At 41.4% G+C, this 26,497-nt stretch overlaps 1 protein-coding gene across 4 annotated transcripts in view; it reads left to right on the forward strand.

The window, feature by feature from the left end:
- Positions 1–26,497, forward strand: part of pald1a (phosphatase domain containing paladin 1a) — a 256,800-nt gene that overhangs the window by 124,487 nt on the left and 105,816 nt on the right. For all 4 annotated transcript variants that reach the window (XM_060854041.1, XM_060854042.1, XM_060854043.1 and 1 more), the window contains 4 exons: positions 1,089–1,286; positions 1,474–1,614; positions 3,789–3,860; positions 4,836–4,976. In XM_060854041.1, the coding sequence (XP_060710024.1) occupies positions 1,089–1,286; positions 1,474–1,614; positions 3,789–3,860; positions 4,836–4,976 (552 nt within the window). The remainder of the gene's footprint in view (positions 1–1,088; positions 1,287–1,473; positions 1,615–3,788; positions 3,861–4,835; positions 4,977–26,497) is intronic.

Here is a 26,497-nt window from a genome sequence, read left to right on the forward strand (position 1 = left end):
GATCACATAAATAAATTTAGTTCTGTTTGTTTGGTTTGATCATTTACTGTTACCATAAAGAGACAAATGGTAAAAATGAACATTTAAAATAATCAACAGACTTTTAAAGGACAGTGAAGAAGATTATCTAAGATTACAAAGAGATCTTGATCAGTTGGGTCAATGGGCTAAAGAGTGGCAGATGGAGTTTAATTTGGATAAATGAGAGGTATTGCATTTTAGTAAAACAAGCAAGGAGCAGGACTTACACAATTAATGGTACGGCCTTGGGTAGTGTTGTAGAACAGAGAGACATAGGGGTTCAGGTATATAATTCTTTGAAATTTGTGTCACAGGTAGACTGTGGTTAAGAAGACATTTAGCATGCTTGCCTTCATTGCTCAGACCTTTGGGTATAGGAATTGGAATATCATGTTCAGGTTGTACTGGACGTTGGCAAGGCATCTTCTGGAATACTATGTGCAGTTCTTGTCATCCTCCTATAGGAGGGACATTATTAAATTAGAAAGGAATCAAAAAAGATTTACCACAATATTACTGGGAATTGAGGGTTTGAGTTATGAAAATAGGCTGGATAGGATGGGACTTTATTCACTGGAGCATAGGAGACTGAGGGTGGACCTTTTAAAGATTTATAAAATCAAGAGGGGAATAGATAAAGTGAATACAAGGGTCTTTTCCCTAGGGTGACGAAGTTCAAAACTAGGGGAGCATATTTTCAAAGTGAGAGGAGAAAGATTGAAAAAGAACATGAGAGGCAACATTTTTACACAGACTGGTTTGTGTGTGGAATGAACGGCCAGAGGAAGTGGTGGATGTAAGTACAGTTACAGTATTTAAAAGACATTTGGACAGATACATGAATAGAAAAGATTTGGAGGGATTAGGGCAAAACACAGTCAAGTGGGACAGTTCGAAAAATGGTTGGTGTGGACAGGTTGGATCAAAGGGTCTGTATGATTTTGTGATGCTATGGTTTGTCAAAACAGTTCTTCAGCAAAATATCAATGCATATTTGTTTATAATGGAGGACAAATGAGTATATTTCTGGCTTTTGTTAACGTTATTAATTTCTTTTTTTTCGAAAGAAACTAGAAAATGGCCTTAAAAATGAGATTTTGGCATCACAGAAGTTACTTGAAGTACAGCTGGAACAGGAGAAGCAGATGAAGTTGTTTAAAAGTTGTCTCACCATGCAGGAGATTTTCAACCAACTGAAGAGCTCTCACCAGGGCCTACTGTATAGACGTATCCCCATTCCTGATTGTGGTGCTCCAAGAGAAAAGGTAAAGGGATACTGAAAGGACCTCTGTCCTTGTGAGGATTCTTTTATGAAAGAAAGGAGGAAAATAGGGGCAACAGTGCATAAGCTAAAATTAATTTTGTGTCCAGATTTTTGTCTGATATTACATTTTATTTTCCAAATTTCTCACTGACTTGCCATTCATTGCTGTGACTTCATTTCCTCTCAAGGACTTTGACAAGTTATTTGAAGCCACAAAAACAGTTTTCGCAGATGATTCCCGCTCAGCAATTGTATTTAACTGTCATAACGGGAAAGGAAGGACAACGACTGCCATGGTGCTATCAGTCCTCGCTTTCTGGCACTTCAAGGTTGGTACTTTTCTCCAGTTTTAGTCAGTGATGTACGCTGGCCTCTTATGTTCTATCAGCTTATTTGTGCTGATGATTTTAAATTATGCAAACTGAACACTACTTCATGAAGTTTTCTTGTATTTAACCGATTCCAGATCTAATGAAGCCACTGCCCTGTTTTGAACAACTCTAATTGTTCTTTAACTTTGTAATGATGGTAGCATTTGGAAGCAAGCAGTTTAGCTCCTTACATTAGTGTGCAGGGGTCCCAGTCCCTGGAACGTATTCCGGCAGGGTAGACACCCATGCAATATGGAACCCAGTGGTTTATACAGAATGGAGATCAAGCTGGATCTGTAACATGTGTTCCGCCAGAATTCTTGTAGGACATGCACGATATCAGTCAAAATCTGATGCCCAAACCATATAAGGAATTAAGACCAGGATCTGCTTTTGAACCTGATGCTGTTGGAGTTGGCGGCGGTCGCAGGGGGTGGATAAGCATTGTTGGATAATGTCCAGGTCCCTATTGTTTTTGTTTGCAGCTGCCCTTCCTGGACCAGCTCTGCACCAGGATATTTGAGTTGGGCAAATTATCACTAGAAAATCACCTTATTCTATTTACAAGTTTGTCAGGAGCTTATGGATAATAAATTGGGTGGCGGGAGGTGTCTCCAGAATCTCTGTTATACACTGTTGCTTTAAAATTCCAGGGTGTTGCAGAGGTGTCAGAATTCTGGCTTGCTGTCTAGGGCTGCATATTTCTTAGTTGCATTGGAAATTGTCCTCTACGAGTCTCTTCAGATCAGTGAGCACAGTCTTCAGGGGAGACCAAGACTTGGCATAAATTATTTCCCCTCCCCCCACCTTGTCTCAGTCGGTTCCCTCAACTCAGCACCACCCTCCTAACCTGCAATCCTCTTCCTGACCTCTCCACCCCCACCCCACTCCAGCCTATCACCCTCACCTTGACCTCCTTCCACCTATCCCACCTCCATCGCCCCTCCCCCTAGTCCCTCCTCCCTACCTTTTATCTTAGCCTGCTTGGCTACTCTCTCTTATTCCTGATGAAGGGCTTATGCTCGAAACGTCGAATTCTCTATTCCGGAGATGCTGCTTGGCCTGCTGTGCTTTGACCAGCAACACATTTGCAGTTGGCATAAATTAGAATGAGTTTTCTGTGAGCTTAAAATGAGGGTTACAGTCCTTTCCTCCTGGGTTTGATCCTGAATATTCATCCAGTAAGGTTGAGTCTTGTGGCTGGTCAGCTCAGCTGCGTCAGTGGCTCATGTGAGTTTCAGAATAATGTCAACACTGAAGGTTTGATCCACATTTCAGTCATTGGGAACTGCCATCTCACTCTGTCCCCTGGGATCAGAAGACAAGGACAAGCCAGCACTAACAAAAATTGTTATGAAAACAGCTCAAGATAAAGCTTTACTGCAACAGGTGGAATTTGAATTTAATGAGAAAAGCCTGGGATATAAAAGCCGATTGTTGTATGTATGTATATATATATATATTTATATCTCTCACCTTTAAGAGAATTCACTGTTAAGGACTCTGTGCTGTTCATCTAAAATGTTGCAACACTACCTGGCAGTTGGTCTACTTTGGGTTTGCAAGCTGCACGCACTGAAGTTAGCTGTTTCTTGTAATGTCAGCTTCACGACTTGTAATATGTTTTACTGTGTTAGACAAATTAACCTACAGAATGAATCAATCTCTGGTGAGTGTTTAATTATAAGATCATGATCATTAGCAGTACAGTGGTGACTGTGAAATTATCACAGATTGTCACAGAAACCCATCTGGTTCAATAATGTGTTTTAGGGAAGGAAATCTGCCATTGTTACCTGGTGTGGCCTACATGTAACTCCAGATCCATGGCAATGTGGTAGACTCTGAACTGACCTCTAAATGGCCCATCAAACAGCTCAGTTTAAAGGCAGTTAGGCATCGCCACTTTGTTGACTGCTGGAGGCTGTTCATACTTGTCAAATCATCTTTGAGCACTTTCAGATTCAGGGAGAAGAAAGGAATTTCATCACTCATGCATTTAATCACAGTTCAAGGCCCATGGAGGTTAGGAGAAGGAAATTTGTTAAGGGAAATTCCTCCTATACCTTGAGTATTGATCAAACCCAGGAAGCTAAAAAAACTGCTCATCTAGTTCTGTGTCCTTGTTGCAGGGAATTCCTGAAAATAATGAAGAAGAACTCGTGAGTGTGCCAGATGCCAAGTACACAAAGGGAGAATTTGAGGTAGGTGAAAGGCAACTCCCAAATAAACAGGTTTGCTCTGGACTCATTGTGATTGAGTCACTGAAATTCGTTATCATGAGTGAATTTTGCCATTCATAATATCTATCCAGTTGTGGCTATCTAAGTTTTAAACTGTATGTCCAGGTACTGTTCATCTTTAGCTTCTTCTCATTTGCAATGTGCTGAGCTTGGTGAATGCCTGCATTCTGTAAAGCTTCAGAACCAATTGTAGAGCAATAAAGATAGAGATTAGACACAGGATGGAAGCTTTTAGCTGGCAAAGGCTTGAGTAGTTCAGTGAAAAGCGACTAGTGTTTGCAAGTGAATTTCCACAGGACCTCTGCTCTGTTACTGCATTGACACATATTGCCTCATCAATTATGAAGATATGAGCCTCAAGGCTAGTCCTTCTCAGGGTTGTTAGCACTTCATGAGTAGATTGAGCATCTGTGATAGGAGGGCCAGTAACAGAGATTTTGAAGTAGATCATAGAATCCCTACAGTATGGAAGCAGGCCCTTTCGCCCAACAAGTCCACACTGATGCTCCAGAGAGTAGCCCACCCAGACCCATTCCCCAATCCTATATTTACCCATGACCAACATGCCTAACTTGCGCAACCTGAACACTATGGGCAATTTAGCATGGCCAATTCACCAAAACTGCACATCTTTAGATTGTGGGAGGAAACTAGAGCAACTGGAGGAAACCCATGCAGACACTGGGAGAATGTGCAAGCTCCACACAGGCAGTCGCCCGAGGCTGGAATTGAACCTAGGTCCCTGGCGCTGTGAGGCAGCAGTTTTTCAGAAGTTTGCCTGTGGAAACCTGTGCTTTGGAGAATGGAGTTTGTTTGCAATGCTGCCACAAGCATAAGTCTAACTATTTGCTTTCACCCTGAAAATCCGTACAGCTGGGAAAGGACATGACTCCAATTACAAAACTATGGCATTAATCTCACACATCTTTCTCTCAGATTGTGATGCAGATAGTTCGACTCTTGCCCGATGGACACAAAATGAAGAAGGAAGTAGACCTGGCTCTGGACATTGTGAGTGAGACTATGACTCCAATGCATTACCACTTGCGAGAAATCGTCATCTGCACTTACAGGCAGGTGAGTCAATACCCACGTGGACAGATACATCATCCATACAAGTACCTTTTCTTCCAAGTCGGATCTTTCTGTGGATGAGAGAAGTTTTGTAAATGGTACTAGGACGTCCATAAAAACTGCAAATTTATGTGGAGGTCATCTATTATCTTAAGTAGGATGAAAAGTAGGATTCAGAAAATTACTACAAACCAAATTCTGCAGTTTGGTCATTTGAGTAGAAGACAAAATTACATCACACATTCTGTGGGATGTCAGATATGGGATTGAGTGAGTACTGTATAAGGTCTTGGACTCTTTACAGTTGAATCTGCTATAACGCATGCTTTTTCAACATGAATTGGCGTAGAACACAAACTTTCCTTACCTGTATTGGCTGTAATGTGATTCCGACCCCAATAGTTTAAATGGTGTGCCTATTGCACAATTTTCTTATAACGTAAAATCACACGAGAGCAAAACTATCACATTATATCAGATCTGACTTAATTTGAATCTGTTAGAAGTAGTTCAGAGAAAGCTCACTGATTCCAGGGATGAGGATGCCGTTGCCTTAAGAAAGGTTGGATAGGTCGAATCTACATCCATTAGAATATTGAAGAATGTGAGGTGATCTATGGAATATTCCAAAGGGACTTGACAATGTGAATGTTGAAAGGATGTTTCCTTTGGGGAATGACTAGAACAAGGAAACACAGCTTAAAAATGAGGGGTCCCTCATTTAAATCAGAGCTCAGGAGGATGCTTTTCTCTGAGTCGTTTGTCAATGGAATTATCTTCCCCATAGAGCACTGGAGGCAGAGACATTAAACCTCTTTAAGGAAAAGGTAGATGAACATCATCAGGCTAGGCATGATTGTGGAGTTGAGACCACAGTCAGACCAACTATGATCTTACTGAATAAAAGGACAGGTTAAAGGAACTGAATGGCCCATTCCTGCTCCTAATGTTCATAGGGGAACACTGGATTTAATTGATAAATATTGGTGGTGGTGAATTGAGAACCTTTGACACCGGATGGATTCATCAGCCTCCCTCAATCCCACTCCTTTTTGTGGTATCAATATTTTTTCGTAAGTGTCAGAATGTCCTAGCTGTCAATTTGGGATTGCATTATCATGAATTTGTGAGCCGAAATGATAGCCATTTGGTGATGTTTAAGGTGAATGACACGTCAGCGATGTTTCTTTTGTCAACCTTTGTGTGAGTCTTATTCATCACCTTACATGAATGTTAATGAACTGGAGGCAGTGTTTTTGTTCCACATTGATTTTTATCATTTGCATTCATAATCACCAGTGCTTTTGAATTTTTTCAAAATGCTAGAAATCAAAGGATAATCACGAGTGAAACTGAATGAATATTATTTCATGAAGTTTTGTTTTATCAAACCTGTGTATAGAGTTTTTTGCACTGCAGGTATACACACAATTCTGGCTGATCAAAAAGCTCTCCCTCACACTTACTGACTGCCATCGGTTGTGTGGAAGGATACATAGATTGATAACCAACCTGTTTAGCTATGTTATGATCATCTCTGAGGCCATCTTGAACACAGGGGATCTGGCCCAGTGGTAGTGTCACTACCCATTGCACCACAAGACCTCCTTCACTTAAGCATGTCATCTCGGCTAGCAGTTCAGAAGAATACTAAGGGAGTGCTGCACTGTCAGGGGTGTTATCTTTTACCTGCTGTTGTTGGTTATTATGAAAGTTCTCATCATTTGAGTGGGAGAGTTTTCCATATCAGAGCTAATGTAAGTCAGGGCAAATATGGGAGTTGTCACAAAAAGCCAAATTTCAGACAATTACAATCACTATATTATTGGAACATCTTTTGGAGGACTCCATGTCCTTTTCTCTTGTTAATACAATTTGTTGAGATTGTCTGAAATCTTACCTTAGTCCTGATTTATAATGACATTCCCCTTTAAAACTATTTCATTGGATGTAAAGGACTTCCTGTGGATGTAGAAGGTGTTTGATAAATGCAGGCTCAAATTCACTTCAGAGACGAAAGTGTGGTGCTGGAAAAGCACAGCAGATCAGGCAATATCTGAGAAGCATGGGGAATTGACATTTCAGGCATAAGCCCTTCATCAGGAAATTCATTTCACCTTACAATTGCATAAAAGGAATTGCCTGTAAGCTGACAGGCTAATGGTAACCGGCCTTGCTGATATGGCACAATCTGTGGTTTAAACTTGATCATTGACACTTTGCAAGTTTAGCTTTCTGAGAAGGGATAATTTATGATTGAGATAAAATAAGAGTGCAAGACTGTCGCAGTTGACTACAAGCACATCAATTTTATTTTGTAACAGATTGGACCTGCCATTATTAATAGAGATAGGAAAAGAAATAATGCACATTGCTATATCAACAGGTACACTGATCACTTTTAATAAATTGGAGTTCAATCCAGGCAAATGTGAGGTGATGCATTTTGAGAAGTCTATTTCTAGAGCGAATTATACAGTAAACTGAAGAGCCTTGGGAAAAGTCGATAAGCAGAGAGATCTGGGAGTGCAGGTCCATTGTACCCTGAAGGTTGCTGCACAGGTGGATGGAGTGGTCAAGAAGGCGTATGGTAGGCTTGCCTTCATCGGACGGAGTATTGAGTATAAGAGCTGGCAGGTCATGTTAAAATTGTACATGACGTTGGTTCGAGCGCATTTACAATAATGTATACAGTTCTGGTCGCCACATTACCAAAAGGATGTGGAGGCTTTGGAGAGGGTGCAGAGAAGGTTTACGAGGATGTTGCCTGGTATGGAAGGTGATAGCTATGAAGAGAGGTTGACTAGGTTAGGTTTGAAGTCATTAGAATACAAGAGATTGAGAGGGACCTGTTTAAGGTTTACAAGATCACGAAGGGTATAGACAGGGTGAATAGAGACAAGCTTTTTCCCAGGGTGAAGGATAATGAGCGGTCACACTTTCAAGCTGAGAGGTGGAAAGTTTAAGGGAGATACACGCCATAAGTACTTTACACAGAGGGTGGTAGGTACCTGGAATGCGTTCCCAGTTGAGGTAGTAGAGGCAGGCACAGTCGATTCATTTAAGATGCGTCTGGATAGATGCATGAGTAGGTGGAGAGCAGAGGGATACAGATGCTTAGGAATTGGACAACAGGTTAGACAGTAGATTTGGATTGGCTCAGGCTTGGAGGGCCGAAGGACCTGTTCCTAGGCTGTAAATTTTCTTTGTTCTTTGTTTATTGTTCTAATTTACAGTTCAACAGAGTTTAATCCATGAATTAAGTGTTTCTGAATCCCACCAGTAGGTGGTGCAGCCGCTCCATTTTAAGATTTAAAATACAGATTGCTTTCCTACAATATGAGTTTTGTCAACTTGATTTGGCTGTAACACTGTTGGTGAATTGAGGAACGATTGTCTTGAAACATGAACTCCTGTTGGCTATTATGCGATTCCATCCCTGGTTACCTTAGGCCCACTCTAGGTGTTTACTTCAGGTCAAGCAAAAGCGGTTGGATGACAGGGCAAATGTTTTTGACTGTGCTGTTGATGTTTTTAAGTGTTTTAGAAATTATTACGAAAGAAAAGATTTAGATTTCAAGATTCTCCTCATTCTGGATAATGCACCAAGCCACCCTACCACTATTAGTGAGCTTTCTGAAAACATTAAAGTTCTATTTCTATCTCTGAATACAAACTCTCTCATTCAACCCATGGACCAGGGTGCATTAAGGTGCATGTTCAGAAAGCTCATTGCAGCTAGTGAGGGTGGTAATTAGGACTGTGTTCTTCAATTTTGAAAGAGTTTTAACATTAGGAATACTATTGACTTCATTTTGGAAGCCTGGGTATTGTCAGGAAGGACTGCTTGTATTTAACTTGACACAAGCTTCTCCCAGATTTTATTCATGATTTTAAAGGTGTTAAGGAGCTTCCAGCAATCAGTGAACATTGTGTCAATCTTGCATGTTGGATTTGAAGAAGTGGAGACTGATCTACAACAACCCGTTGCTACAGGGGAACTTGAAGCTTGAGATGAAAATGATGAAGCCCATGATGCAGCAGCATGAGAACGTTCCACTTGTCCTTAACTTCCCTCAGGATAGAAGACAGAGAAGCAGTTGCAGCTCTTAGAAGACAATGACTACAATGCAGAATGCAGTAGGATCGCCGTTCGTGGCATAATGTCTTATCTGGCACCCCATGAACAGCTTCCTCATGAAAGATGGCAAAGCAGCTAAAACTATTTGCCTTTCTTAAGCAAACACAGAAGAAACAGTCTGAGCACAATGAACCACAGCCACCCACTACTGGACTAATTATTTCTTGTTCGTAACCCTGCACCCAGAACTGCATCTGAAAGTGATGATGATGCTGATAATGACCCTCAGCCCCTGTCTTAATACAGTACTATAACTCACCCAACTCAGAAACCCATTAAAGTGTTAAATTTATTGCATTATTTCATTAAAATAGATGATTTTACTTGGACTGTACTATCGTTTGTATTAGGCTAACTACTGTTTTCATCTCACTTTTACTGATATTTTTGGTGGTTTGCCCCAACCCTGTTTTTCCCGTGGCTCCCGTTATTTCTATTGTGTGATTTATATATATATATATATATATATATATATATATATAAAACACAAGGTTGCACAAGAACACAACTACTGCATTATAGCAGAATGGACTGTACTTTAAATCAATCATTAATTCGTATTGAACTAACTGTGAAGAAATGACAATAGTGCACTGAGAGAGACGTCCAATGCTTTTAGTCATTTCAGCAGGAGCTAAAGATGATGAAATATTGGCAAAAAAATAGATTGACTGAGGGCTGATGTGCTTCCCTGCAAAAATCAATGAACATTCATTAGGAAAAATTCTAGATTTCATTCATTGGATCTTGTTGGCAGTCATTGGGGGAGATGCAGCAGCAGTGTGGGTCAAACCTGCTCGCAGTGGCACTCTTTGGTAGTGAGACCAGAATGAGGGCAAAGGAGAAGGATGTAGGTACAGTGCCTTTTTAGGTGCGTCAGCTTTCAAGACCTTCATGTTAGCTTGGTAGCCACAGTTGAGTTTGAGTAGTCCTCCTGACTGCTTTGCCAACTTCCCAGAGATAACTTTGGGGTATACATTCTGGTGGTCTGAGGCCTAGAAGACCCAGGCCCCTGGGGAATCCTCTGTGTGACCTCCTCAGCCTGAAGACCTTTAGCTCCCTGGCAGAGGAAAATGGTACGGTGGGGCACCCCTGGAGTAGCCTGAGACGATAATCCATGAGCGCCTATCTGTCATAGCTTCTCCCTGTCCATGCACAATGGTATCTGCTTCATCTCTTAAGGATATGGGGGTCAAAGTCCTGTAGCCCCCCCCCTCTTGCCAAACCAATGAACGATTGCATCCATGGCTTGGCTGACAGAGTGAGGTTCCCCTCATATTTCTGACAGATACTGATTGTTTTGCGTCTAGCTGTTCATGGCACACACTACCTTATCTGTGAAGGCAACTAAACAGTTGCGTAAGAGAGCTGTGACATCAGATAGAACTTGAGCAGACTCCTGTGCTGTTCCTTCCAGTTTGTGCACAATCTCTGGCACTTCTGCAAGATGACCTCTTGTTTGCCTCTGCAGCTCATTAATGCTGAATTCAGAGGTTCTCCAACCGTGCTGAGCTCGGCAAGGATGTGTTCTCCAACAATTGTCTATATATCAGACACCTTGATTGTTTCTTTGTAGGTGGAGGCCTCTGCTGATAGAATGTTACCTTGAGCCTACTCTAGGTGGAGACATGAATCGAGGTGATTGTCTCTGTCTCTGTGTTGATGGGGGATGGGAAAGGAGGCTTTGAAGGTGCTTCCCTGAGGCTCTCCATTGTTCCTTCTCAGGGGTGTGATACATGGGCTGGTAGAGATGGGCCTCGGGCTGAAACTCTTCTACTTTGGCATAGGACACAGAGGCTGTCTAAAAGAATTAAAGATTTATTAAGGTTGTGAGTTGCCATTCATACCTAAAATGTTATTAAAATCTCACAAAAGCAAAATCCTGTCGATGCTGGAAATCTGAAACAACCACAAGAAGTGTTGAATGAGCTCAGCAGCTCTTGGAGCAACTGTGGAGAGAGAAACAGAGTTAATATTTTATCATGTAAGAATCTTCTTCAGAAGGCTTCATATTTGGATTTGAAATGTTAACTCTGTTTCTCTCTGCACAGTTGCTGCAAGACCTGCAGGGTTTCTGCAGAATTCTCTGACTTTCTTAAAATGTTGCTGCTTGATGAGTAGCAGGGCATAGTATGTTGGAGGCTTTCTGACCAGGTGGCTGTAGATTTCCAGTTGCCCACGTAGCAGAGGCTCATTCCCCTGGCTCTCCTGTCAGCTTGCTGGCCTACTCCTTGAAAGCGCTTGAGGAGCCTTGTGGTAGGCATATTCTCTCTAACCACTGTCTGGGCACATTCGCACTTATTGTGTGCATTCTTCTCTTGAAACTTGAGAGGAAGCGTTAATAGACACTACAATAGATACATGAGCACTATGTTTGTTTGATAGACACAAATAGAGATAGCATTTCCCAGAGTTGTGATTATCCAAGGGTATTGCTAGTAAGAAGAGTGTAAGAAGTTGAGTGTTAAAAGCTTTGAAGAAAACGTCATTGTGACTAATACAGTTCAATTTCTGGTCAATGACGGTAATCACTTGTATGTTGATAGTGGAGGATTCATGAAGGTGATACCATTGAACAAAAAGGGCAATAGTTAGATTCTCTCTTGTTGGAGAAGATAATTTCTTGGCATTTGTGTAACATGAATATTACTTGCCATTTGTCAGCTATCAATATCCTGGGGATCCACTGTACTGTTTGGGAGGGAGTTCCAGAATTTTAACCCAGCATCACTGAAGGAATAGCAATGTACTTATAAGTCAGAATAGTTGAATAGCTTGGAAGGAACTTGCAAGGGATGGTGTTCCCATATACCTGCTGTCCTTGTTCTTCTTGATGGTAGAAGTCATGCTACGTTCCCAATGGTCTATTGGAAAGTGAATGAGTCTTCCTGACCCCCAAATGGATGAATCTTCTCTATTAATAAAACAGGCCTTTATTCCCATTTCCAGTATTTGATAAACTGAGAGAGATTAGAATCTCTTCGGGTTTTCTTGTAGATTAAATGCAAGGAGTATCATCTTTCATTCCTGAAGTGCCTAGAGAAGCCCTAAAGCTGGTAACCGTATATACATTGAGTGGAAAAATCACTATTCAAGCCATTTTTGGTTTTTTAAAAAAAGACTTGATTTTAATGGGAGTGGGTGAATGAGGATTTAGAAGAAAATGTAATCCCTTGCGGGATGGCTGTTGAAATCCCATCCATCTCCTCTTTCAGCCTTATAGACATATGTCTGGAAAAACAGTCTCCTGAAGATATTGGGATTTTCTCAACATTCGTGAAGTTATTGAGCACAAATGTTGTCCCCTCGACAGCTGGCTGTCCACATTTTCACAATTACGGGTCATATTACCTGCAACCAGAGCTTTAACAGCTGGTTGTTACAGTGCATTGTGATTGGTTGACAAGTCTTTGATGCATTTGTGAAATTGTATTATTGAAATTTAGTTTTCAGAATCTCCAGCTGCTATCATCCCATGCTTGTGAAGCAAATGAAATAGAAAAGAAAGACTTTGACTTATTGTCCCTTTTGTGAGCTCTGTATGTCCCATTATACTTTGTGACCAGTGACTACTTCTGATTTGTAGCATAGAAGATTCTGCAGTCAATTTCTTTACAGCAAACTTCCACAGACAAGAAATAGTGAGGACTGTAGCTGATGGAGAAGTCAGAGTTGATAAAGTGTGGCACTGGAAAAAACACAACAGGGCAGGAAGCATCTGAGGAGCAAGAGAATCAACCATTTCGGGCATAATGTACTAATAAGAAATAGCTCACCGAGGCTCTTTCAATTATATTATGAACTCTACCACTAGAAGGACAACAGCAGCAGATTAATTGGAACACCATCACATGCACATGCCCTTTCATGTCACTCAACATCTTGATTTGGAAATATATCACCATTTGCTTTTGGTGTCACTGGGTTGAAATCCTTGAACTCACTCCCAAATGGCACTATCGGTATCCCTACACCCCAAGGACTGCAATGATTCAAGAAATCAGCTCACAATGGACGGGCACTTGTAAAAGGTAGAGTTTCCATATACCTGCTGCCTTTTTCTTTTAGATAGAGGTGATTATAGGTTTGGAAGGTGCTGTCAAAGGAGCTTCTCTGTATTTCTGCAGTGCATCTGGTAGATGGTACACATTACTGATGCTGAGCGTCTGTGGTAGAGGGATTGAATATGTTTGTGTGAATCGAGTGGGCTACTTTGACCTGGATGGTGTCAAACTTTGAGTGTGTTGGAGTTGCATTCATCCAGGGAATATTTCCATCACACTTCTGCTTTCTGCCTTGTAGATGGCTGATGTGCTTTGGCGAATCAGAGGATGAGTTACTCTCTGCTGGATTCTTAGCCTTTGATCTGCTCTTGTAGCCAAGATATTTATATAACCAGTGTGACGATGCTGATCCTTTAACCAGATTATGTTGTCCTTGGTTTTTTGTGAGAGGTTGTAAAAGACACGGACTGCAAAAAGTCTAAGTTGAAGGGTTTTAGGGCCAATTTGATTATAGTTAAAAGATACAAACTCAGACAAAAGACTTTTAAGTTTAAAAAAAACTTATACAATGAAAAGGGAGTGGCCAGTTTTCCCAGTTCAGCCTCTCTCTGGTTTGGTTTGGTTTTCGCATGGTAGAGTTGAACAAAGCTACTGGTCCAGGCTGATCCTCTTTTCTTTCTCTGGCTTCTCTCCTGTAAGACCCTGTGTTTGATTTTACCTTTTCTGCCAAGGGCTGTTTATGGGGATTGTTGCAAGTATTGGAACAGCATCGTTTAGTTAGGATAATCTGTTGGGTTTTTGGATAGGTTGTTATTCTGTATTCTGTTCTCTTTTGTTTGTGTTCATTCAGTAATATTGTAAGTAAACTCTTTTGTTTAAACTGAGTGGCTCGTCCAGCTGCATCGCTCCTGGAATATCTGTATTACACTCTCTTAAAACAACTAGCAAAGATAGGGCCTGGGCTACCTTCTTGACATAATTTGAAGGAGTCTAGCCTGATCCATGACACCAATCCAGTTCAGTTTCTGGTCAAAGGTAACTCCCAGGTTGTTGACAGTGGCGATTCAGTGGTGGTAGTGGCATTGAGTGTCAGGGGGCAATGGTTACATTCTATCTCATTTGAAATTATCATTACCATACACTTGTGTGGCACTAGGAGAAAGTGAGGACTGCAGATGCTGGAGATCAGAGTCGAGAGTGTGGTGCTGGAAAAGCACAGCAGGTCAGGCAGCATCTGAGGAGCAGGAGAATTGACATTTTGGTTATAAGCCCTTCATCAGGAATTCCAAAGACCAGGAGAATCAACGTTTTGGGCATAAGCCCTTCATCAGGAATGTGGCTTATGCCCAAAATGTCAATTTTGCTAATCCTTGATGCTGCCTGACCTGCTGTGCTTTTTCCAGTACCACACTGTTGACTTGTGTGGCACGAATGTTCACTTGCAATTTGTCAGCCCAAGCCTGGATATTATCCAGGTTTTGCTGCATTTGGCCATGGACAGCGTGAGTATCTAAGGAGTATGGATTGGTACTGAAAATTGTGCAATCATCAGCAAACATTCCCACTTCTGATCTTATCATGGAGGGAAAGTCATTGATGAAGCAGATGGAAATGATTAGGCCTAAGACATTATCTTGAGGAACTGGGGGCTTTGTTAGTGTCCTTACCTTCTGGAAGCCAGCTGGCTTCAAGGTCCACTTGCTCCAGAGACTCCCTCAGTTCCTCAAGGGAATGTCGTAGACTTAATCATCTTCATCTGCTTCATCAATGACCATCTCTTCATGACTCCAGAAAGCAGACACTATTCCCAGTTTTGACTCCAGTTTTGCTAGGCTTTTTGATGCCATACTTTGTCAAATGTGGTTTAATGTCAGAAGCAGTCACTTACCTCGCCTCTTGAATTCAGTTCTTTAGTCCATATTTGAACGAAGACTGCAATGAGATCAAGGGCTGAGTGGATTTGGCAGAACCACTTGCTCCAGAGACTCCCTCAGTTCCTCAAGGGAATGTCGTAGACTTAATCATCTTCATCTGCTTCATCAATGACCATCTCTTCATGACTCCAGAAAGCAGACACTATTCCCAGTTTTGACTCCAGTTTTGCTAGGCTTTTTGATGCCATACTTTGTCAAATGTGGTTTAATGTCAGAAGCAGTCACTTACCTCGCCTCTTGAATTCAGTTCTTTAGTCCATATTTGAACGAAGACTGCAATGAGATCAAGGGCTGAGTGGATTTGGCAGAACCCAAACTGAGAAACATTGAGTAGGTTATTCCTAAGGGAATGCTGCTTGATAACACTGTTGATGATGATGATGAAGGGCTTATACCTGAAACGTCGATTATCCTGCTCCTTGGATGCTATCTGACCTGCTGCATTTTTCCAGCAACACATTTTTCAACACTGTTGATGATGCCTTCTATCATTGTACCTCAATTCCATTTGAGTAAAAAGTGAGGTCTGCAGATGCTGGAGTATTAGAGCTGAAAATGTGTTGCTGGTTAAAGCACAGCAGGTCAGGCAGCATCCAAGGAACAGGAAATTCGATGTTTCGGGCCACATTCCTGATGAAGGGCTCTGGCCCAAAACGTCGAATTTCTTGTTCCTTGGATGCTGCCTGATCTGCTGTGCTTTAACCAGCAACACATTTTCAACCTCAATTCCATTTGCCTCCTTTTACCTTGCCTTCCTTGCTATCCTTATAGAATTGAAATATAACAGTATCTAATTCAGCTGAAACTCAGTGCTGACAGACATTGGTGGAGAGGATTCTATGAGGGGGCTGAGCCTAGTTGTAAGAATTTGCCCCCATTTATCTGGACTCTCAGACTGAAGACTTTATGTGTTATACTGAACATCTTGATTATTTTGAACTCCTTTCAACTTTAAACATGTTATTTTAAACATCACCTCCCCCCCCCGGTACTGGTTGACCTACAATAATGTCCGCCAAAGCTTCAATTTAAAAATTTCACCTCCTTTGCAATGTGGTGTCATTCTGATGAAATGGAGTTGCCTGTCTCCAGGCCTATGTGACAGCAAGTGGTGTGGACAAGAGGAAAGTAGGCCTCGAAACTAGAACTCCTCCATTACTGGTGGTGAAGTTGGAAGGGGCATGGAGCTTGTAAAGGAGTCAAAGGCAGGCCTGATCTGGCTCCACATGCTGCACACTCACACCACCACTCCCTGTTGATGCTGTTTTCCCAATCCCCAGTGCCCAATCCTCTTTCCATTTCTGGTGGTTTAGTGCTCGGGTACCTGATTAATAACCATCCTCAGAAAATGCAGTCATTTCGAGAAATGATTAAGTTGCATGTAGCTATTTATATAATTTCTGTTAAATTATTCTGAGTGCCTCCTGGGTGAGTGAAGATGGATGACAGAAGTTATTTGAAATCAGACACAGTTTCCAGATGTTGGGGGTGGGGAGAAGGTGGTGAGAGAAAGTAGCTTTGAACCGAAGGTGAATTGTTGCTGTGGAGCTTCCTATCTTACTCTGCCAGCCCTTAGCAATGGCCCTGTCCTGTCCTGACATTAATTCACAGTTCAGAACAAGCAGACTTTTATCTAAGGGCTCTCTCACTACATTTCAGCAGTCCAATCATAGCCATATGTGGCACTTCAATTCACCTCCCTCTCTCTTCCTCTCCCTGCAAGTAAATAACTTCAGTGCTGAAGAATATTAATCCTCCAGTACAATGAGGTTATTTTTGCTTAACATTTTTGGATTGGTGGCCTGATAAAGCATTCATTCTGCCTCCCGCTTTCACGAGTTGCCTCTTACAGGACTGAAGGCTCTTAGTTTTTGAGAAATACACAATGTTCCAGCAAAGGATTACATAACATTCTGTCATTTATGCAGCTGTAAATGAGAGATTGGGAGATCTGCACAGAATCTCATCATCTCAAAGCCACAGAGAATTCCCTGCAGTGGGAATTCTTGGAATCTGCACTCCACTGATCATTCAGCAAGGCTTTGTACTTCAATTATACGTTGCCCCAGATGAATACGGTCTGTCCCATTAAATGAGATCCATTAAGGTATTGAATAAATGCTTCCTTACCATTTTCTGATTTCCTCAATATAACTGCACACAAGGGGCCACAAGCAACATTTACAGTGCATGTTGGGGAACAAACTTTCGAAAGGGCAGAAATACTGCCAGTTTTTTCATAACTTAGAGCAGGTGGAATGTGTATCCCTTAGGGAAAGAAATTATTTAACTTCCAACAAGACAGGTAAATGCCCTGCTGGGAAGCTCATAAATAGTTAATAAATGGTTTTTTGGAAGTCCTCTTGTGCAGCTGGATTTTTTGGATTAGGTTAGACCTCAGTCTTAACAGACTTTTAATTTGGTATAATTTGCTGAAAGTTAAGTATAAAGAAACAGTTGTATTTAAATAACACCACCTATAATCTCAGAATGTTTCAAAGTAAGCAAGTTTTGAGAAGATTTGTAGTTCAGGTTGAAGTTTTGGATGTAGGTTTGCTCGCTGAGCTGGAAGGTTCGTTTTCAGATGTTTTGTCACCTTACCAGGTAACATCATCAGTGAGCCACACTGCAGCACAGAGGAACTACGCAGAGCAGATGAAAATCATCTATACAGTGTATTCAAAAAGAACAGATACCCAATGAACACAGTCTGCCGCTTTGAGCAGCAAACCCAAACAAGCAGACAAAACACGTCCAGAAACCCTAGCCACTCTCCCCTACATCAAAGGCATCCCTGAAGTAACTGCCTGATTACTCGGACCCCTTGACATCATGGTAGCTCACACACCCACCAACACACTAAAACAGCAGCTAATGAACTTGAAAGACCCACTACAGACAACAAGCAAAACTAATGTCGTTTCCAAAATACCTTGTAAGAACTGTAACAAACACTACAATGGAAATCAGGCAGAAAACTAGTCACCAGGATACATAAACATCAACTAGCCATAAAAAGATATGACCCACTCTCACTAGTTTCCTTACATACGGATGAGGAAGGACACCACTTCGACTGGGACAACACATTCATCCTAGGACAAGCCAAACAAAGACATGCACAAGAATCCTAGAAGCATGGTATTCCAACCGGAAATCTATTAACAAATACCACCCATTTACCACCCCCTAAGAGAAAGAACAGGAAATGACATCACCATAGGAAAGGATGTCACTACAGAAAATGACATCACCAACCCGAGGAAACCCAAAAGTATAAAATAGAAAGTAAGCTACACCACCAGTGCTTCACTGAAGATGTGATCTATATGGTGATGAAATGTCTGAAAACGAAACTTCCAGCTCAGTGAGCAACCCTACATCTAGAGCTTCAAAGCAAGGAGGTGTTCTTTTCAAGTTTAATACTTAATAAAATATAGGGGGTGCAATATTAATCAGATAATCTGCTTTAAGTGGGTGACCACTTTGCTAACCTTCACACTTCTAATCACGTAATTTATTCCTTTACTTAATCTCATTAACATTCCCTCTGGTCTTATCCGACCAATCCTAATTTTCATTTAATATCTACTGCGCTCCATCCTGTTGCAGACCTTTCCTCAGGATCCTCTTCCTCTATTTCTTCTTCACTTGTTTTATTATGTTTTTAACTATTCTCAGTTCTGATAGTCACAGGACTAAAATGTTAATTCTCTTTCTCTCTCCACTGTCAGATTTGTTGAGTTTCTGCAGCACTTTGTTTTTATTTTAGATCTATGTATTTGTGTTTTTTTTTCGTTTTTTTGTGTTTTCTGTGGTGTTACTTAAGGGTTTAAATATTAGAGTCATAGAGCATGAAACAGATCTTTCGGTCCAACTTGTCCATGCCGACCATAACCTAATCTAGTCCCATTTGTCTGCGCATGGCCCATATCCTTCTAAACCCATCCTATTTAAATACCCATCCAGATGACTTTTAAATGTTGTAATTGTACCAGCCTCCTCCACTTGCTCTGACAACTCATTCCACCCTCTGTGTGAAAAAGTTTCCCCCTAGGTCCCTTTGAAATTTTTCCCCTCTTACCCTAAATCTATGTCCTCTTGTTCAGGACTCCCCACGCCAGGGAAAAGACCTTTTCTATTTTTCCTATCCATGCCTCTCATAATTTTATAAGCTTCTACAAGGTCGCCCCTCAGCTTTCGACACTTCATGGAAAATAGCCCCAGCCTATTCAGCCTCTCCCTATAGCTCAAATCCTCCAACCATGGCAACTTCCTTATAAATCTTTTCTGAAACTCTTTGAAGTTTCACAATATCTTTCCGATAAGAGGGAGACCTGAACTGCACACAATTTGCCAAAAGTGGTCTAACCAATGTCCTGTACAACTGCAACATGACCTCCCAACTTCTATACTCAATGCTCTATCCAGTAAAGGAAAGTATACCAAACACCTTCTTCACTATCCTATCTGTCTATGAGTCCACTTACAAGGAACTATGGACATGCAGTCCAAGGTCTCATTGTTCAGCAACATTCCCCAGGACCTTACCATTAAGTGTATAAATCCTGCTCTGATTTGCCTTTCCAAAATACAGCACCTTGCACTTATCTAGATTAAACTCCATCTGCCACTCCTCAGCTTAAATATTGGCCAAGGCACTGGAGAGATATTGGGCCAAGAGATTTTTCTTTTCACCTGTGAAGACAGATGAAGCCTCCTTTTAATTCCTTATCCATAATGTTGTGCTTCTGACAGTAAAGCACTCTCTCTATAGAGCATAGGAATGTTTGCCTGGATGATGTGCTCGAGTCTTTACAGTGTGTCATGACCCACAAGGTTCTGAATCAGTGGTGAGGTCGCATTAGGTGGATTTTAAAAAAAAGCTTGGTGACTCCACATTTGTTTATTTTAAAAATTGTCATCACTGAGTATTAGTCAAAAATAGCGTTGACAATCATAAATTCAGCTCACCCTGCGGGTAGTACTAGTACTTCCCAGTTTCATGAGATTACCACCAGAACAGTGAACAATTTTTTTTTGCTCTTCTTGATTCTTTTTCTTTCCTTACTCCTATCTACTCCTGTCCATCTCTTTCTTCTCCTTCCACTCCCTGCATCTCTTCTCCTTTCTGCTTCCCTTGCCAACTATCTCTTCTTTGCTTTTGCTTTTCCCACCTCTGACTCTCCCTATTCTGTCTCTACCCACTGTCTTCCTCTCTCCCTCTCCTACTTTCTTCCTTCATTTTTCCCTCCTGTCTCACTTACTCATTCCCTTAAGTCATTTCTAAAATTGCTCCAAAATTTTACATCCTTTTCCACACCTTGGCTATAGGTGTGTGAGGTTTATATTTGTTCTTTCTGCACCTCCAAACAATGTTTAGGCTTTAAAAACGCTCCCTGGGTCTTCTGAATTACCACTTTGAAACCATTTTTCAACTTTCTCAATGTCTTTGTCCATCTTTATCTCTGTAATCTCTTCTAGGTTTACAAGCCTTTTGAGATCTTGGCAGTCCTGCAATTCCAGGCCCTAATGTATTCTTTGTTTTAATTATTCAACCATTAGTGGAATACTTTTACCTGCCTAAGACCTAAACTCTGGAATTCCTTCCTGAAAGTCCTATACCTCTCCTCTCTCTCTCTCTCTCTCTCTCTCTCTCTCTCTCTCTCTCCTTTTAAGAAAACTTTAAGACCTACTACTATGACTAAGCACTGGGCACATAATATCATAATACATTATAGGCTTGATGTCAAATCTTGTTTGATAAGACTGATCAAATGCGGTGAAAATTTTGCTAAACTAAAGGCATTGCATAAATGCAAGTTGTTGTTGTCCTGGTTATAAAATCAACTGTAGAAAGTTGTGTAAGAAATGGGCTAATGCCAAGACCTCAACACTGCTGGACCATTGTTTAGAAAAAAGCAATAAACGCTTTTCAGGGAAGAGAGTCTGTAACTTCTTCTCAGTAGAATCCATATTTTTCTTTTGTGAAGAGATGTAATGACCTATTACTACAAAAAGAAATGATCCTGACCAACAATGCAAAGGCATGATAATACCTTCAGGGGCAACCGGGAATGGACGGTGGGTGGAATTTGCAGCTTCTGGTGGTGGGACCGGTTTAAATTAGCTGGGCTATCAGTGTACCCAAACCTTATCATCTCTCTTCGCTCTCTGAGAGTTAAATTCTATCTTGATTACCTTACTAATCAAGAAACTATCTTTGAGTATATTTACAACACAGAATAATTTGTCCTCCACTGCCTTCTGCGACATTGAGTTCCACAGATTAATTGCTCTCTGGCTGAAGAAATTCTTCCTCATCTCAATTCTAAAACATTGTCCCTTCACTGTAAGGCTGTGCTCTGGGGACCTAATCTTTCCTACTAGTGTAAACATCTTCTCCAAAGCCACTCTATCCAGGTCTCTCGGTATTCTGTAAGTTTTACTGAGATCCCTCCTTATCCTTTTAAAAGCCATCCATAACAGACCCATCTTGCCAGTGAAGGCTCTTTGAAAGAGTTTTCCAGTTAGTCCCACTGCCACAGTTTTACTGTGGAGTAATCTACACTTTCACTTTAAGCTCTGACAACATGTTGGCAATAATATCGAAGGCTACAGCTACAACACTGGCATCTCCCTGACAATATGGAAAATTGGTCTGCCTGTACATAAAAAACAGGACAAATCCAACCTGGATAATTACCGCCCCATCAATTTACTCTTGACCATTAATGAAGTGATGGAAGGTGTTATCGGCAGGTTTATGAAGCACCCATTTGCTCAGCAATAACTTCCTAACTAATGCTCAGTTTGGGTTCTACCAGAGACACTCAGCTTCCAACAATTCCTGTAAGTCATATAGCAGCTCGCGGAGGAGGTTCATGTGGGCAAGTTAACTTTGGCTCCAGAATTTGTGCTGTACACCAAATTTGGAGGTCCTCAGAGTGGCAGGAAAAGTTAGAAGGAATGTTGATTACAGCCTTAGTTAAAATAAGGCCAAAAGAGCTGAATTCCAGAGTTATGATGATTGCCCTTGACATCGAGGTTGCATTTGACCAAAAGTGGCATCAAGAAGCCTTAGCAAAGGAGTCAGTGGGAATTATAGGCAAAGCTCTCTGTTGATTGGTGTAATACTTGGCACAAAGGAAGATGATTATGATTGTTGGTGTCAGTCATCTCATCTCCAGAGCAAGCCTATGAAAGTTCCTCAAGGTACTGTCCTGGGCCCAAACATCTTGAGCAGCTTCATCAACAAACTTGCCTCCATCATAAGGTCAGAAATGGCATGTTTGCTGATGATTGCATGATAGGACATAGAACATTACAGCGCAGTACAGGCCCTTCAGCCCTCAATGTTGCGCTGACCTGTGGAGTCATTCTGAAGTCCATCTAACCTACACTATTCCATTTTCATCCATATGTTTATCCAACGGCCATTTAAATGCCCTTAAGTTTGGCGAGTTCCATGCCTCTACTACTTTCTGAGTAAAGAGACTATCTCTGACATTTGTCCTACAGTTATCACCCCTCAGTTTAAAGCTATGCCCTCTCATGCTAGCCATCACCATCCGAGGAAAACTCTCACCGTCCACTCTATCTAACCCTCTGGTTATCTTAGATGTCTCAATTAAGTAACATCTCAACCTTCCTCTCTCTCATGAAAACAGCCTCAAGTCCCATAGCCTTTCCTCATAAGGCCTTCCCTCCATACCAGGCAACATCCTAGTAAATCTCTTCTGAACCCTTTCCAAAGCTTCCATATCCTTCCTACAATGTGGTGACCAGAACTGTACATAATACTCCAAGTGTGGCCGCACCAGTGTTTTGTACAGCTGCAACATGACCTCATGGCTCCGAACCTCAATCCCACTACCAATAAAAGCTAACACACCGTATGCCAGCTTAACAATCCTATCAACCTAGCTGGCAATTTTTAAGCATCTATGCACATGGACCTCTCTGCTCATCCACTCTACCATTCGACCAGTACTCTTTATTCCTATTGCTCCTTCCAAAGTGAATGACCTCACAACTTTCCTCATTAAACTCTATTTGCCACCTCTCATACCAGCTCTGCAGCTTATCTACGTTCCTCTGTAACCTGCAACATCCTTCAGCAGTACCCACAACTCTACCGACCTTAATGTCATCCGCAAATTTACTAAGCCATCCTTCTACACCCTCATTCAGGTCCAGCAGTGACCCCAAAATATATCCTTGTGGTACACCACTAGTAACTGAACTCCAGGATGAACATTTCCCATCATGCACCAGCTTTTAGCTGGCCAAGTTCTGATCTAAACCGCGAAACCACCCTCAATCCCATTCAATACCCGTAGGGAACCTTATCAAATGTCTTTCTGAAATCCATATGCATCACATCAACCGCATTACCCTCATCCACCTGTTTGGCCATCTTCTCAAAGAACTCATAAAGGTTTGTGAGGCACGACCTACCCTTCACAAAACTGTGTTGATTGTCCCCAGTCAACTTCTTCCTTTCTAGATGATTATAAATCCTATCTCTTATAACCTTTTCCAACACTTTACCCACAACCAAAGTAAGGCACACTGGTCTATAATTCCCAGGGTTGTTTCTGTTTCTTGAACAAGGGGACAACATTTGCTATTTTCCAGTCTTCTGGCACTATTCACAATGATGACATATAGCATCATTCATGACCTGTTATTTACTGAAGTAGTCCATGTCCAAATGCAGCAAGACCTGGTTATTTTCCACATTTGGGCTGACAAGAGACATGAGACATTCCACAAATGCCAGGCAATGACCATCTCAACAAGAGAGAATCTAACCATCATCCTTTGACAGTCAATGGCATTACCATCACATAACTCCCCAGGATGTTGATAGGGGAGTGTTAATGTTGACCTGAAACTAGACAAAGAAGTACTGTGTAAGAACTGGTCACACAGTAGCCATCCTTCAGGAATCCTGAAGAAAGGCTTATGCCTGAAACGTCGATTTTCCTGCTCCTCGGATGCTGCCTGGCCTGCTGTGTTTTTCCAGCACCACATTTTTCAACTCTGGTCTCCAGCATCTGCCGTCCTCACTTTCACACAGTAGTCATCCTCGGGTTAATCAGCATCCAAACTTTATGCACCCTCACCTGACTCCCCAAAACCTGTGCACCATCTAATTAAGGAGAAATTGGTGAGTCAGAGTTCAGAGACCACATGTTTAGACCATATGAAAAATTTTAGAGAAACGTTAAATAGAGAGGGTGAATTACCTAGATGGCGTTTAAAAGTCACTCACAGCATATGATGAAGCAGGAAGCAGATAAGAAATCAAAAATTTGTAGTTTTGCTTAGAAGAGAGAAAACTATTAATATTACTACCAATGGTGGGTGACCCTTTTAAAGGCAAGATTTAGTGGGCCTTATCAAACCGAAAGGAAATTGAGTGAGGTAAATTATTTGATAATTGTATGCCAAATAAAAGAAATCTCAGAGTGTCATATGAATATGCTCAAAAAGTGTTTTGATAGGGAAGGAAAGCAAAAGGAGAATGTGTTACTAGTTGCAACACAAAGTAAAGAACCAAATTCAGATGATTCTGAATTGGACGTTCCTCAAATTAAGTTGGGCAGTGTGGACATTGTCAAAAGCTGGGATAAATTATTGGGTTACCTTCCAGGGAAGCGCGAAGTGACCTGAAAGATTTATTGCAATGACATGGAGAGATATGTGGGAATAAGCTGGAGAGTACTAATCTGATTATGCAGGATGTAGATATAGGAGATGCTGTTTCAGTTAAACAATATTCTAATAGACTTAACGCTCTGATGCTGGAAGCGGTGACAGGGGCGGGTTTGGTCCTAATGTAGGACCCTGCAGCACCAGTGGCATCTGCATTGGTGAGGCTGGCCCAGTGTGAACTCATGGTGTCAGCAGCTTTGGTGGAGGTAATAATGACAGCTCTTTGTTCCAGTGGTGATGTTGCGGTGAACTGCATTTGCTGCAGCGCCATTGGTTTTGCAGCAGGGACTCAAGCCATCGGGGTTGAAGAACCTGGATCAATGTCCATGGCTGAGTTAGAAGTGGAGCTGTTTCAATGACTAGCCAGCTTTATTGAGATAAGACTATAAAATGAACTTTACTGTTTTACTCTTCTAACATTATATTCTATGTTTTGGTTTATTTTCTGTGTTTTAAGATAGCATCAGAGAGTGGCGACAAAAAGCAACACTGTATTTGTAATAAATATAGATCAGTGGTGGGTAGGTTGTTAGAGGTTATTCTGAAACGTAGGATTTACTGCATTTGGAGAGGCAAGGTATTAAGGATAGCTTGGTTTTGTGCAAGGAAAATCAAATTTGGTTGGGTTTCTTAATCAAGTAACCTAAAAGATTGTTAGGGCAAATCTGTATTCTTGGACTTTAGTAAAACCTCGGCCAAGATTCCGCATGGTAAATTAATTAGTAAAGTTAGGAGAAAGTGAAGACTGTGGATGCTGGAGATCAGTGTTGAAAAGTGACCTTCCTTCCCACCTATCCACTCCACACTCTGCTCTGACCTATCGCTAACACCCTACATCTGCATCTACCTTTTCAGCTATCTTCCCCCAGCACCCTCCCCACCATTTATCTCTGATCCCCTCCCTCCACCTGTCACCCATCCCCGTCAGCCACCCCCCAAAAAACAGTGCTTTTCCAGTGCTTTTACTCGAATTAGTCAAGTTAGATCACATGGGATTTAGGGTGAGCTAGCCAATTGGAAACAAAATTGGTTTTGTGGTGGGAGACAGAGGGTGATGGTGGATTGTTGTTTTTCCAACTGGAGGCCTCTAACCAGTGGTGTTCGACAGGGATCAGTACTGAGTTCACTTTTGTTTATTATTTATATAAATGATTTGAATGAAAATATAGGAGGAATGAAGGATGCAGGTACAGTTATAACATTTAAAAGACATTGGATAAGTTCATGACTAGATCACATGGAATCCAGAGAGAGTTAGCCACTTGGATAAAAAATTGGCTTGTAGGTAGGAAACAGAGGGTGGTGGTGGGTAGTTCATTTTCAGACTGGAGGCCTGTGACCAGTGGTGTGCCATAAGGATCAGTGCTGGGTCTACTGCTTTTTGTCATTTATATAAATGATTTGGATGTGAATATAGGAGGAATGGTTAGTAAGTTTGTAGATTACTCCAAAATTGGAAGTGTAGTGGACATTGAAGAAGGTTATCTCAGCATAGAACTGGACCTTGATCAAATGGGCTGATGGGCCGAGGAGTGGCAGGTGGTTTTTAATTCAGATAACTGTGTGATGCATTTTGGTAAAGCAAATCAGGGCAGGACTTATACACTTAATGGTAGATAGTTCCTTAAAAGTGGAGTCAGAGATAGACAGGGTGATGAAGAAGGCATTTGGTATACGTGCCTTTAGTGGTTATTGCATTGTGTATACTAGTTAGGAAGTCAT

The sequence above is a fragment of the Hemiscyllium ocellatum genome, chromosome 43, assembly GCF_020745735.1.
Source record: "Hemiscyllium ocellatum isolate sHemOce1 chromosome 43, sHemOce1.pat.X.cur, whole genome shotgun sequence".
Classification (NCBI taxonomy): Eukaryota; Metazoa; Chordata; class Chondrichthyes; order Orectolobiformes; family Hemiscylliidae; genus Hemiscyllium; species Hemiscyllium ocellatum.